The sequence below is a fragment of the Heterocephalus glaber genome, unplaced genomic scaffold (genome assembly GCF_053883595.1).
Source record: "Heterocephalus glaber isolate CG9 unplaced genomic scaffold, H.glaber_assembly_v1.0 deba00001457, whole genome shotgun sequence".
Lineage (NCBI taxonomy): Eukaryota > Metazoa > Chordata > Mammalia > Rodentia > Bathyergidae > Heterocephalus > Heterocephalus glaber.
The window spans coordinates 13,386,741-13,400,344 of NW_028258305.1; the positions used below are offsets into that span (position 1 = coordinate 13,386,741).

At 34.4% G+C, this 13,604-nt stretch overlaps 1 protein-coding gene across 6 annotated transcripts in view; it reads left to right on the plus strand.

Annotated features, from left to right (window-relative positions):
* The window catches only part of Ppp4r3b (protein phosphatase 4 regulatory subunit 3B), a 61,765-nt gene that overhangs the window by 10,058 nt on the left and 38,103 nt on the right, over positions 1–13,604 (plus strand). For all 6 annotated transcript variants that reach the window (XM_013066445.3, XM_013066446.3, XM_004867259.3 and 3 more), the window contains 2 exons: positions 1,263–1,361; positions 7,937–8,560. In XM_013066445.3, coding sequence (XP_012921899.1) covers positions 1,263–1,361; positions 7,937–8,560 — 723 coding nt within the window. The remainder of the gene's footprint in view (positions 1–1,262; positions 1,362–7,936; positions 8,561–13,604) is intronic.

The window sequence follows — 13,604 nt, forward strand, 5'->3', positions numbered from 1 at the left end:
AGCAAAAGAAAATTTAAAAAGTTCATTTAGTAAAAGGATTATTTAAAAATATCCATGTGTCATTTAGTGGTATATTATGCCCTAAATATAAATTGGGTCTTAAAATGCTGTTAACTGTGGAGCCATTGCATCTCAAAACACTTAAAAATTTTGCTTATTTTGTCTTTATATGACCCTTTTATTTCTGTAGTAGTGTGTTTTACAAAACTCCACTGATACTATATTCTTATGTATAACTCCACTGATGTGCACAAAGTTTTGGACATCACTGTTCATGAAGCTGTTTTGAAGAAAGCTCCAAGATGAGACTAAGTGAGGAATACAAGGAGCCTGGGTGGTTGCACTGGTGACTAGAATCGGTCATTTTTAGCTTTTCTATACATAGAAGTTCTTTGTTAGATTTTGTGAAAACACTTCTATTGTTTCTCTTTTATAGATAGTAGGAAGAATAGCAGAACCTGATAAAATGTTAAGAGAACTTGGGTGGCAAATTTCCATATCAAGAAGCATAGCCAGGAAGAGATTCATTTTTATCATTAGATTGCATTTCATAATATTCATAGGTCTTTTCCGGTTTAAAAAAAAAAGCCAAAAGTACTATTAAATCTTAACATATTTTGGGTTTTAGTTAGCATACATTTAACCAGTTCACAGCCAGCTAAACAGAAAGGTTAAACATGTAGGTCATTAGTGATTGGAATAGCTGGCTTTCTCGAAACAACAGAAAGTAGATGGTTGGGACACCTACATTACAATTTTGACCAAGAATGATTAGTCCTTCCCTTATTATATTGGTAACATCAACTAGAGCCTACTAACCTGTTTTAATAATTTTGTTGTTTTAGAATTTTTTTTTTTTTTTTTTTGAGACGGGGGATCTCACTAGGTAGTCCAGGTTGGCCTTGAACTCACTGTAGCCCAGGCTGACCTCAAACTCAGTGTATAGCCCAGGCTGACCTTGAACGCATGGCAGTCCTGCCTCAGCCTCCCCAGTGCTGAGATTACAGTTATTTTAGGAAATTGCTCAGTGTCGTCTTTTGTTATCAAAGCTACTATCTGCCAAGCTACTATTACCAGTACTTTACTAAAGTTTCAAAGGGTAACAAAATACTGTATAGTCCTGTGATGTCAGCTGAGTATGCATTTAGTGTTCTTATCAGAGGACATTTGTCATTCTGTTTCTATTTTGCTTGATTTTTATGTATGCTTTGTAGATATTTCTTTTCCAGTTTGATGGTGTAGAAATCTTTATTTCTTAACAGGATACGTTAATTGTTTGGTCAGAAGCTGAGAACTATGATCTGGCGCTTAGTTTTCAAGAAAAAGCTGGCTGTGATGAGATCTGGGAAAAAATCTGTCAGGTAAGTTTCTTTTTGTAATTTTTTTTTTTTTGGTACCGGGGATCAAACGTAGGATCTTGCACTTACGAGGCAGGCGGCGGAACCACTGAGCTAAATCCCCGGACCTCTTTTTGTAATATTTAACCTAATGTTTGCCCACAGTCTTGAAATTTTTTTTCCTTTTTTGCTTACAAGATTTTATTAGAATGTGAAAAAAATATCTTAGTATGAGCATTTCATAACCTAGATGAGATTTTTTGTTTCCGTCCTGGGGTTCAAACCCAGGACCTAGCAGTTGAGCTATACCCACCATTACCACCCACCAGAACTATCCCCATCATGGAATTTTTTTATATATTCTGCAGCAAATTCTTTCATTTGAAATTTTAAAACAAAAACAAAAACTTCATCAGAATTCTTTTTACCACTTTAGATTTTGATAGCATTCATTCATAACTGATACTCTATAGAATGTCAAGATCTTTACATAAAACAAGGATTAAATAATTATGTTTAGGCTTTTAGATTTTTTTTTCCCTAATAGTTGGTCATATCTTTATCTAATGTTTATGAATACTGTGTGCCAGGCACTAAAGATCAAAAGTACTCAGAACTTCAACTCACATGGAACTTAAAGAGTAGCATAATATATACGATATGTGTTACTCTCAGGTGACTAATATTTTAAACAAAAAATTTTTATTTTAGAACATTTGTTTTTGTTTTTTTGAGACAGGGTCTTGCTATGTAGCTCAGGCTGACCCTGAACTCACTGTGTAGCCCAGGCTGGTCTCAAACTAGTGGCAGTCCTCCTGCCTCAGCCTCTTGAGTGCTGGGATTATTAGTGTGTGCCACCACACTCAGCTAGAACAGTTTTTATATCTACAAAAAATGAAAAGATAATAGAGTTCCTGTGTACCTACTTCCCAAACAAACCCTACTGCCTAGCTACGTAAAAGACATTTGTCACAATTAGTGAACTAATATTAATGCAGTACTTTTTTTTTTTGAGACAGGGTCTTGCTGTGTAGTTCAGGCTGGCCTTAATGTTCACTGTGTAGCCCAGGCTGGTGTTGGACTGTCAGTGGTCCTCCTGCCTCAGCCTCCGAGTGCTGGAATTACAGGCATGCATCACCACGCCCAGCTAATACAGTGCATACTTGTTATTAAATAACATCCATACTCTATTGAGATGAACCTACCTTTTCCTTAATCCTCTTTTTCTGTCCCAGAATACCACATTGCATTTACTAGTCATGTCTCATCCTCTTTAGTCTTCTCTTGACTGTGATACTTGGTGATTGGGACTTTAAATTAATCATATCATTCATTTTCTTTAAATGAGAGATCACTGTGTTTCAGTGATTGCTATTTCAATTGTTCATTTTAGTGGCTGGGTTTTTTATTTATGTGTCATTTTCATTTACATGAGCTTTTTGCTGTGTGATTCCGCCACCGTCACCACTATAGTGACTCTTAACCCCAAAGTTTTTCACATTAGTTTTATGGATCTAACTACAATCACTTGTTTTTTCTTGGTGCTTCCAATAATAGTATCATGCAGTATAATAAAGTGGTTTGAGAAAATACACTGTGAACCTTCCCATTCCCTATTATTTGACTTGGGGCCCTGGATCAGTATACTTCCTAACTGGGAGTAGATAGTTTCTTCCTTTGCTATTTTGTATCTTACTGTGCATCATGTATTAATTGAGCTCTGTGAGTGTACATTATTACATAGCAGAACTCCAACTGATAATTAAAAACACTAGTAAATGAGCTTTTTCATAGTTTATGAAAAATATACATAGAATAAAATTGAAATGGTTTTGTTATTGCTTTGCTTTTGTATTTTTCCTGTTTTTAAAACTGGACTATCATAGTAAGGGTCCTGATTTTTAACCTGTTTTCCTCCCATGTGTTCTCTAAGGATTGAGTTGAATTTTTTGTGCGCAGAATTTTCTATGAAGTGGAGATTTAAATTAGGACCTAAGCCGGGGATTTAGCTTAGTGGTTCTGCCGCCTGCCTTGCAAACGCAAGGTCCCAAGTTTGATCCCCAGTACCAAAAAAAACAAAAAGAAAAAGAAACTGCTAACGTCTCTTTTATAATAGTTAATGTAAAATAGAAAGAAAAGGGGCAAAGGGGAGGGGGAAGTGGGAGGGGTAGGGGAAAGGAAAGAAGGGAATGGAATTAATATGAGAAAATAGAAACAAAGTCTTTCTAAATAGGGAGGGATGGAGGGGTTGAAGGGAGGGCAGGGGAAGGGGAAAAAATAAGAACCAAGAGAATATATAAAGGTGCATATCTCCTATGATGAATGTCATTATATTGTACACCTAAAATGTACCAATGAAAGGATATACAAAAAATAAAAAATAAATTAGGACCTAAAAATAACCTGAATTACAGACTGACAAGATGTACTCAACTAATATTTGCTATTCTGTTCTTGATTCAAGATTAGCTTGCATTATGTGTTCATCCTTGAAAAAAGGGAAAAACTAGTCCATGTAAATAATGAAAACATGAAGAGTGTTAAAGTATTAAAATCACTAAATTATACCAAAAGGAGAAAACATTAAATGATTTTTATGAGCCTGTCCAGAATATTAATAGTAATATGCAAACAGTATTATTTTTCAATTATAAGTTCAAAAACAAGGATGTTTTATTTTATATACTTCCTCCTCTCCCTAATGCCAGCACAGTAACTAGCATCTTCATATACTCAGTATATTTAAAGAAATAATGAACAATGCAGAAGACATACATCTTATTTAGAACTAGGATGCTGATTTACATATCTGCTAAAACATTTATTTATATGGCAGATAGCATTTTCCAATGATCAGCATATTAGATTATATCTTATCCGAAACCTCAGCACTTATTCATGTGGTTTAGATATACATTTATTCTTGAATACTTCATACATTTGTCCTAGAAATTTTTGCTAAAATTTGTCTTATACTGTTTTTACTCAGTTTGGTAGCATTCTCAGTACCACTCTCAGATTTAGTAGTTCATTGAAAAGATTCAAAGAATCCAGCAAACTGTTTCATGCCTGGTACAGTTTATTACAGTGAAATGATGCAGACTAAAATCACCAAACAGGAAAAGGCACATGGGGCAGGGCCCAGGAGCATTTCAGTCTTGAACTTCCATTTGTAGGCCAATGTTAGAGCATGATATTAGGTATATAACCTAAATAGTAAAAGTCAGTAGGCAACATCATTAACAATCAAATTTATGGGGCCGGGGATTTAGCTCAGTGGTTCTGCCGCCTCCCTTGCAAGCGCAAGGTCCTGAGTTCGATCTCCAGTACCAAAAAAAAAAAATCCAATTTATCATCAATGCTGTATGAGAAAATGTCTCCCAGAGTAATGTCACTTATCAAAGGTTATAGCCTCCCTTTTGCCCATATCACTTTCTGAGAGCAAAGGTGGTCTTGGCAAACACGGTTTCATTCTTCCAGGCATCTGGTATAATTGAGCTAGGAAGTGGTATCTCTTCCTCTTAATCTTTCTTGAGGAACACATATTAATATTGGATTTCCTTCTGTAGCATTTTCCATTTGTTCATTACTTAACCCTTTGATACTATTTCTCTTCTCCATTTATCTTTGCCCCCCCTTAGCAAGTGCTCTACCTTTGAAATGCACTCCCAGCCCTGTCACTGATTTTTATGCAAACTTTTTACCTTTGGTAGGAATATTAGGTTTGGCTACTCTACTAATCCAGTAAGATTAATTCTTTACTGTACAACATGTGAATATACATTTAAGATCTATGTGTGTTGTTGACTGTGCATCTAGTATATTGTTCCCTACTGCTACATAATGTTGTGTAAATTGTATTTTACTTTTTAACTCTGGATTAAGTTGATTTCACTGTCTTTGACCATGAGGGCCCGGTTGGAAGGAAGAGGCTCTGCTTCTGAGAGCCACTCAGGGACCATGCTGATAATTCATTTTAATGCAGAGTGTGAGGGAAAGGTAGCATATCAGAGTCCTTTTTTAGAAATTCTGCCCAGAAATTATACATGATTCTCTTGCTTATATTTGATTAACCAATGCAAGTTACACAGCTACAAGTAACTTCATGTGTCTCCAGATAAGAGAAAATCAGAACTACTGTGTGGATAGCACTGATGCTGTTTATGTAGATTTTTGGGTTTGTGTGGGATTGACAGGTCAGACCAAAATTGAGTTTGGAAAGATTTTCAGAATTAATGCTAGATAACAGAAATAAACATACTGTTATCAATACTTATAGAGCTGTGCATTTATTCTTTTTTGTTGTTGTTGTTACCCGGGATTGAACTCAGGACCTTGTGCTTGTGAGGCAGGCACTGGAACCACTGAGCTAAAATCCCCAGCCCTGTGCATTTATTCTTAAACATATGCAAACTGTGTTCATTTGAAGTGTCAGTTAATTAATCCAATTTTCGCTTATTTCTTTCTTAAAACCTCTTATTCTTCTTTCTTAATTGTGTACTCCATTGTTGTTTTTCTTGTTAACTGACGTATAGTCTTCTGGCTCTTACCCTAATACCAATATATCTTTTGCTCTGTTCTTTTTCCTGAAGAGTAAGCCTACAGGTTTATTTGCAAGTTATTCAAACACTTCAAACTTAGTAAAACCAGTCACTTCCAATCATTCCTTCTCCCTTGATCCCAGTTTATTTTTTTAAGAAGTCATAATCCTCCTGATGACAAGTTTAATGCTATAGGAGCATTTGTGAATCCCCTCTTGTAGCTCTTCCTCATCTATGCCAGTTTCTACGTGTCCCACCACCACTCCAAATTTAGTTGTACATACAAACCAAATTATTTTATTTAGAAGAGAGAATCTGTTCTCTCAAATTTATCCCACATTAACTTTCTGAAAATTCTGCATGCTTTCCTCCACAGTAACTCATTGTTTAGCTTGACTTTCCATGATCTGCCTTCAGTGTACATTTCTAGTTTTGTTGTCATATGCATGTCACATATTTCCAACACCTCAAATGGCGCTGTTTCTATGATTCTTGCTCCCAACACGCACACATGCACACCTCGAGAGCTGGAAGAAATTCTGAATTCCCAAAGTATTTTATATACACTGCACTATAACGTTGCTACTTAAACTTTCTCTTACATTTATGTGTCAGTTTCCATAAACCCAGCAACCCTGTGGAGAACTCAGAAGTACTCTGTTCTCTCTAGGAAAAGAGGTAAATGATGTACATCTATTTATCTGTTTCTTTCTCAAGACCTTAATTTTGGTTTTTTGTTGTTGATTTTTTTATGGGTTGCTTTGGTGAGTAAAGAAACATGTGAAACTTTTTCTGCTTCAGGTGTTTTGAGGTACAGAAGGCACGATAGAATAGCTGTACTCTTGTGTCAAAAGTTAGAAAGTTTTTCTTGATTCTTTTTTTCCCAAATCCTCTTCCCTCCCTTTAACCCCTCCTACGTAATATATCTTGATTCTTTTTTTTAATTAGAAAGTTTTTATGAAGAGTAAAGTTCTAAATTTGTTGAGTAATTCATCGAAAATTTGTTAGTTGTGCTTGAGTTGTCAATCTGAATGTTAACAGCTCTCTTCATTGTGTGTTTTTTTAACTTCAGAATTTCATTTTATTGAACACACTTAAAACAAGCACCTCTTGGTAATAAAAGCAAAAGAACCGGTAACCCCTGCCACTCAATTCTAGCAGTCTTCATTGTGTGGGGTTTTTTTTGGGGGGGGTGGGTACCTGGGATCGAAGTCGGGACTGTGCACTTGTGAGGCAGGCGGCGGCACCACTGAGCCAAATCCCTGGCCCCTTCATTGTGTTTTAATCATGTAGATATTAAAAGTTAAAGACTTTATCACAGAGGTTGAATGCCATTTTAAGTAGACAGTTTCTTTAGAGCAGTTTTAGATTTTCAGCAGAAGCAAATATTTTTTCAAAAGTTAGCTTCAAAAGAACTTTAACAAAATCATATTTACTCACTCTTTTAATAATAGAATAGGGTGGGGGATTTAGCTCAGTAGCACTGCATCTGCCTTGCAAGCACAAGGTCCTGAGTTCGATCTCCAGTACAAAAAAAAATAATAATAATAATAGAAAGAATACTGTTTTCGTTTAGTGTGAATTTAATGGTGTCCTCAAGCCAATGTGATGGTATGATAGGTCACTTTAAGACATATTTAGCGATGGGGGGAGGCAGATGAGTTGCCTTCTATGTTATTTAAAATTATTAGGCATAGTGAAGTTATTAAACAACTGCTTGTTACTGTTACTACATGATTTACAGGATTAACCTTATAAATACATAATACTAGGTGAAATACTCCAGTTATCAAGTATCAGAGTTAACCAGAATTTACATGTTGAGAAGTTTGTAAGGGAAACAATCTATAGTCAGTTATTTAATATTCAAATAATTGATTTGAAACTAGGTGTATCTCACCCCACTCCCATTTCACTTTTAATTAATAGTGACTACTAGTAATGAAATAAAATCCATGCAAGGTATTTTTACTTAAATTCAGTAGTCAGTGATTTTATTTCCAAAATGTTAAATTCTTTTGTATTTTAAGATTACCATCTCTACTTGGATGTTTTTAGGTTCAAGGTAAGGACCCATCAGTAGAAGTCACACAGGACCTCATTGATGAATCAGAAGAAGAACGATTTGAAGAAATGCCTGAAACCAGTCATTTGATTGACCTACCCACGTGTGAAATCAATAAACTTGAAGAGATTGCTGATTTAGTTACCTCAGTTCTCTCCTCACCTATTCGTAGGGAAAAGCTGGCTCTGGCCTTGGAAAATGAAGGCTATATTAAAAAACTACTGCAGCTGTTCCAGGCTTGTGAGAACTTAGAAAACACTGAAGGCTTACACCATTTGTATGAAATTATTAGAGGAATCTTATTTCTAAATAAAGCAACTCTTTTTGAGGTTATGTTTTCTGATGAGTGTATCATGGATGTCGTGGGATGCCTTGAATATGACCCTGCTTTGGCCCAGCCAAAAAGACACAGAGAATTTTTGACCAAAACTGCAAAATTTAAGGAAGTTATACCAATAACAGACTCTGAACTAAGGCAAAAAATACATCAGACTTACAGGGTACAGTATATTCAGGATATCATTTTGCCTACACCATCTGTTTTTGAAGAGAATTTTCTTTCTACTCTTACATCTTTTATTTTCTTCAACAAAGTTGAGATAGTCAGCATGTTGCAGGTAAGTACTGTTCTTCATAATTCTGTTTTCAGATACAGTATCAAATTACCTAATAGTTCAAGGTGTGTCTTTTGTTCAAAAAGTGTATCTTTTGTTGGGCCAGGGATTTAGCTCAGTGGCACTGTGCCTGCCTTGCAAGCGCAAGGTCCTGAGTTCGATCACCGGTACCACAAAAAAAAAAAAAAAAAAAGTATCTTTTATTTACATTAAATATTCTGTCAAGCATAAAAAACATACCTTGTGGTTTTATGAAAAAGTTAATTTTTAAACTTTGTATTTTTAAGTATTCCATGATACAGCTGTTATTTTAAATTCTTTATTTTTAAAATTGATTTAGGTTATAGATAAAATTCACAGTTTTAACCACCTATACATGTACAGCTCATTGGCATTAAGTACATTCAGTGTTATGTAACAGTCACCACTTCCATTTTCAGAATTTTTTTGTCATCCTAAACAAAAACTATTGATTAAACAGTAACTCCTTTTCCCATTTCCCCCATCTCTTGGTAACCACTGTTCTACTTTCTATCTCAGTGATTTTGCCTGTTGTAGATACAGATGACACAGTTCTTTTGTTTGTTTTATTTTGGGTTTGGTTTGGTTTTTGCTTTGTTTTTCTGGATTTTGGTTTTTTGCTGTGCTGAGGATTGAACCAGGACTTGGCACATTTTATGCACCTGTTTTATCACTGAGCTACAACCCTAGCCCTGTGCAGCTATTTTTAAAAGTATGTTTTATTCCAGCCAGATGTGATGGTGCATATTTGTAAGTCCTAGCACAGTCTGAAAGGCTGAGGCAGGAGGATTGCATGTTTTAGCCCAGCCTGGGAAACTTAATGAGTGTCTGTCATAGATGAGGCATACAGGCCAGCAGGCTGGCTAGAGTTGTAGCTCATTGCAAAGACCCTACGTTTCATCACCAGTTACCACAAAGTGTAGGGTGGGGGTCAGCTTTTATTACATTTTGAGAAATAGTTACTGGTTTGTTTATGAGTATGTGTGCTTTAAACTTCCCAAATAATTCAGACAACCAGGATTGAGAAACACTCAGGAATTTTTAGATAATGGTAATTGGTTAGATTATTGACTATGTGAAGTTGATTTTCTTCTTTTTCCATGAGTTCTAAAATACAAGTTTTGTCAGGCATGGTGGCACATACATGTAATCCCAGCACTCAGGAGGCTGAGGCAGGAGGATTGCAGCAAGTTCAAGGCCAGCCTGGGCTACACAGTGAGATCCTGTCTCAAAAAACAAAACAAAATAAAATACAAGTTTCGTATTATGTTTTTTATATTACTCTTTTACATCTTAATAATATAGTAAGCATACCTTTGAAGGTTTTACATTACTTTTGATATTAGACTGTGCTGTGTCTTGTGTAACTGCCTTTGTTATTTCCTTATCAGTTACTGAGTTCATTGAGCAGCTAGTACATATGTACTTAGGATAGTAGTTCATGAAGTATGCTCAGTGGATCCCTAAAGGTCTGCAAAACCTTTTCACGGGAATCACTTAAGATTTTCCGTTTTCCAGCTTCATGTTAGTGTGGGGCTGCATTTATATATATATATATATATATATATATATATATATATATATATATATATTTGAGCCAAAACCATGTGTCATAACAGATTGAATACAAGAGTTGTCTTCTGTTAAGTCAGTATTAAAGAGGTGCAAACATATAAAAAAGGACCATTCCAAATTTTAAAAATTTTGAATCCTATAGTTTCTCATTTAAAAATTTATATAGATGTAATGCCTTACAGAATTTTAGAAACTTTCTCAAATGCTTTAATTGTAATTTTAATCATGGTAAATACTAAGCATAATACATATAATGAAATGACTTGAGGCCCTTCATAAGTTTTTTTTTTTAGAGTTGCTAAGGGGATCCTGAGAATAAATAATTGAAAATCTCTAACATACTCCTTAACTATTAGACTCTATTTTATGACACTTCCAACAAATATTAACCTTTCTGTTATTTATTTTTTATATACGATGTATTTTTTCAGATCATTCTTTTACCTAATGAGTTTTTTACCATTCCCCAGTAATGAATGTGTAGGAGGTTAAACGTACACATTAGATTCTTTTCATATATATAGGAACAGTTTTTATTTTTTTAATTAAATCATGCAGTACAGTTCAGAGTATTGTTTTACTTGCTGACAAACAGAGTCTCAGGAGACTGCAAATAGAGTCACACTGTATAACTGATTTGAAGAACCTAGTGTCAGAATCTCAAATGTACTTTTCAAATGACTACTTTTGACTTAGGGTATCTATAAATATTTGTAGCACATTGTAGTCATTTTATATTACACTTTGTAAAACATTTATTTATAAAAGCTGTAGTAGCATAAATCGAGTGAAGCTTTTAAAAAAGAAAGTTTTGGGCTGGGGTTGTAGCTGAATTGTAAAACCCTTGCCTATCATGTGAAGTGCTAGGATAGTCCCGAGTACAAGTCTTACTCTTCTCTGGTCCATGAAGATACATTTTATGAAATAGGCAAATACTATGAACTACTACCTGTTTTAAATAAGACTTACCACTTAATTATCTTATATGTGCCAATAGTGATGCTGAGTTCAATTTTCAAAAATGCATGAGAAAAGTAACTAAGGTTGTGGCCAGTGGCCTTGAAATTCCCAATTCCAAAACCTCAACTCAGGTTTCCATGTAGAGATATTTGGCTAGATATAAGATGTTTTCACACAGCCTTCTGACTATCTAGCATGCATTTCTGTGGCCTTTCAGATGACTGTCTGCTGTTGCATGAATTAAGGCAAATGAAAATGTTCATGTTTATTAACTAGACCGAAATTTAATAGTACAAGTATATATATAAATAATTGTCTAAAATAGGTTAACTGAGAAGTTATATGAAAGCACATAATGTCATTCGTGGCCCCTACTATGTACTATAACATATGTTGACATTGTTGTCTAAAGTAGACATGTTAAGGGCATCAGATTTTAGTTAATCTGAATTTTCTAGCTAATTGCTGAACAAAATTCCAGTTCCTAAAATTTAGAAATATACTTTAAACATGTTTTATAAATTAAATTCCTAAGGGCCTATAAAGCAAGGTTATTTCTTTTTTGGGGGGAGGCGGGTACCAGGGATTGAACCTCAGGGCCTTGCCCTTGCGAGGCAGGCGCCAGAACCACTGAGCTAAATCCCCGGCCCCAAAGCAAGGTTATTTCTACGCTAATAGTTAGAGAATAAGATCCTTTTATGAAGAAGTTTTGGGCCAGGGATTTAGCTCAGTGATTCCACCACCTGCCTTGCAAGCGTAAGGTCCCAAGTTCAATCCCTGGTACCAAAAAAATAAGAAGTTTTAATTTCTGCCCTTACTAGAAATGTTTAGGGACAATAACCTCATATATTGACATTTTAACACATACCATACACAGTATTTCTTCGGTGCTAGGTAAGAGTTGAGCTTAAAGCAAACCCAGTACAATTTGTGGTTTTTGTTTTTTTTTTTAATCTATTTTGTAGATAATCAGGTTTCAGCACTGAGAGAAGCTTCTAATTTTTCATTTGTTACTAATTAAATATGTAAAATCTTCAAATGCCTTAAAAAGTATTTGTTATGATTCCTTTCAAGGGATTTTTTTTTTAAATTCAGGTAAAGGGTTTAACATGTTTAATTTTATTAGATTCAGCCCTTTCTAACTTGTGTGTCTTTTGCTGTAGTTGATTCTTAAGTTTGAACTTAGGAAACTATCCTGAAGTTTATTTGGTAAGAGTGACATTTTTTTAAGGTCCAGATTCTAAATGGTTATTCTGTCACTAGCCTCAATTCCACACTTTGGACTTCAGTCTCCTGCAGTTTAAAATTGGACTAGACAGTGTCTTGAGTAATATTAAAAAGCCTGGTCCAATTTTAAATTTAGAATGTTTAAGTCATTCTAAGCATGATGAATGTATTCACTTTTGTTTTGCTTGGTTTTACATTAAATTCGAAAGAAAAGTGTTTGATAGACTTTATAGAAGAAGCCTCTCTTCACATTTTGTTGTGATCCAGAATAGCCACACACAATTTAACAATTTATATAATTATACTTTGCTAAAACAAAAACTCAAGTGAAAGGAAAACTGAAAGTGGTCTAAAAAGATTAGCTTAATTACTTGGCAAAGTAAGGATTTAGGAAAAGACCTGTCTTTTTCTAAACACATGTGATAGCCATTAAAAGTTTTCAGTCATTTGTTTCCCTGCAGTATACATTGAAACACATTGATTTGTAGCTTGAAGACTAATGCTAGAAATTAAAATTATATATATACTAGCAGTCAGAAAACATTCTCCTAATGAACTTCATAGTACTTGAGATTTCCTATATGTATAATATTTTATACAGTTCTAGCTATCAGCTCACAAGTACTGAACCATATAAGAAGAATTTAAATGGGAAATTGCATTTATCAAGGAGTTGGAACTTTATTCTATGAAAATATTCTGAAAAAAGTTAAAAATCTTCAGACAGGAAGGAATGAAGATTTAATCTGGGAGAGATAATAGGAAGATAAAAAATTATTAAAGATGTGAGTAGAGGTAAATATGTACTTCTTTATCAAAACAATAAAAAGGAGTCAATGCTATAAATAACAAATAGCATTCTGAGTCAGACTAATGAAAACATTTATCTCCCAGTGTTTGTGTTTGACTAGCACCCACTGATGTTTGGTGGGAGAACTGCATACTTTGTATGATTGTACAGAGAGGTTATCATTCATGTATTTCTTCATATATGCTCCATCATATTTCACAAAAGACTTAAATCCATGTCATTTAGTGGGTAATCCACAGTAGGAAAAAGATAAGTATTTGAAATATATCCTTTATATATTACGGTTAGATTTTGCTGTCCGTCATGCAAATCTTATTGTTATGAACATTTTTAAAAGATGCCATTTTAAGTAATTAAAATTAATAGAATTTCACTTCATAAAAGTAAACTTTGAAGATGTAACTAAAGCTTAAAAGCACTGATAAATTCAGTTTTCTTTTAGCGGATTTTGAT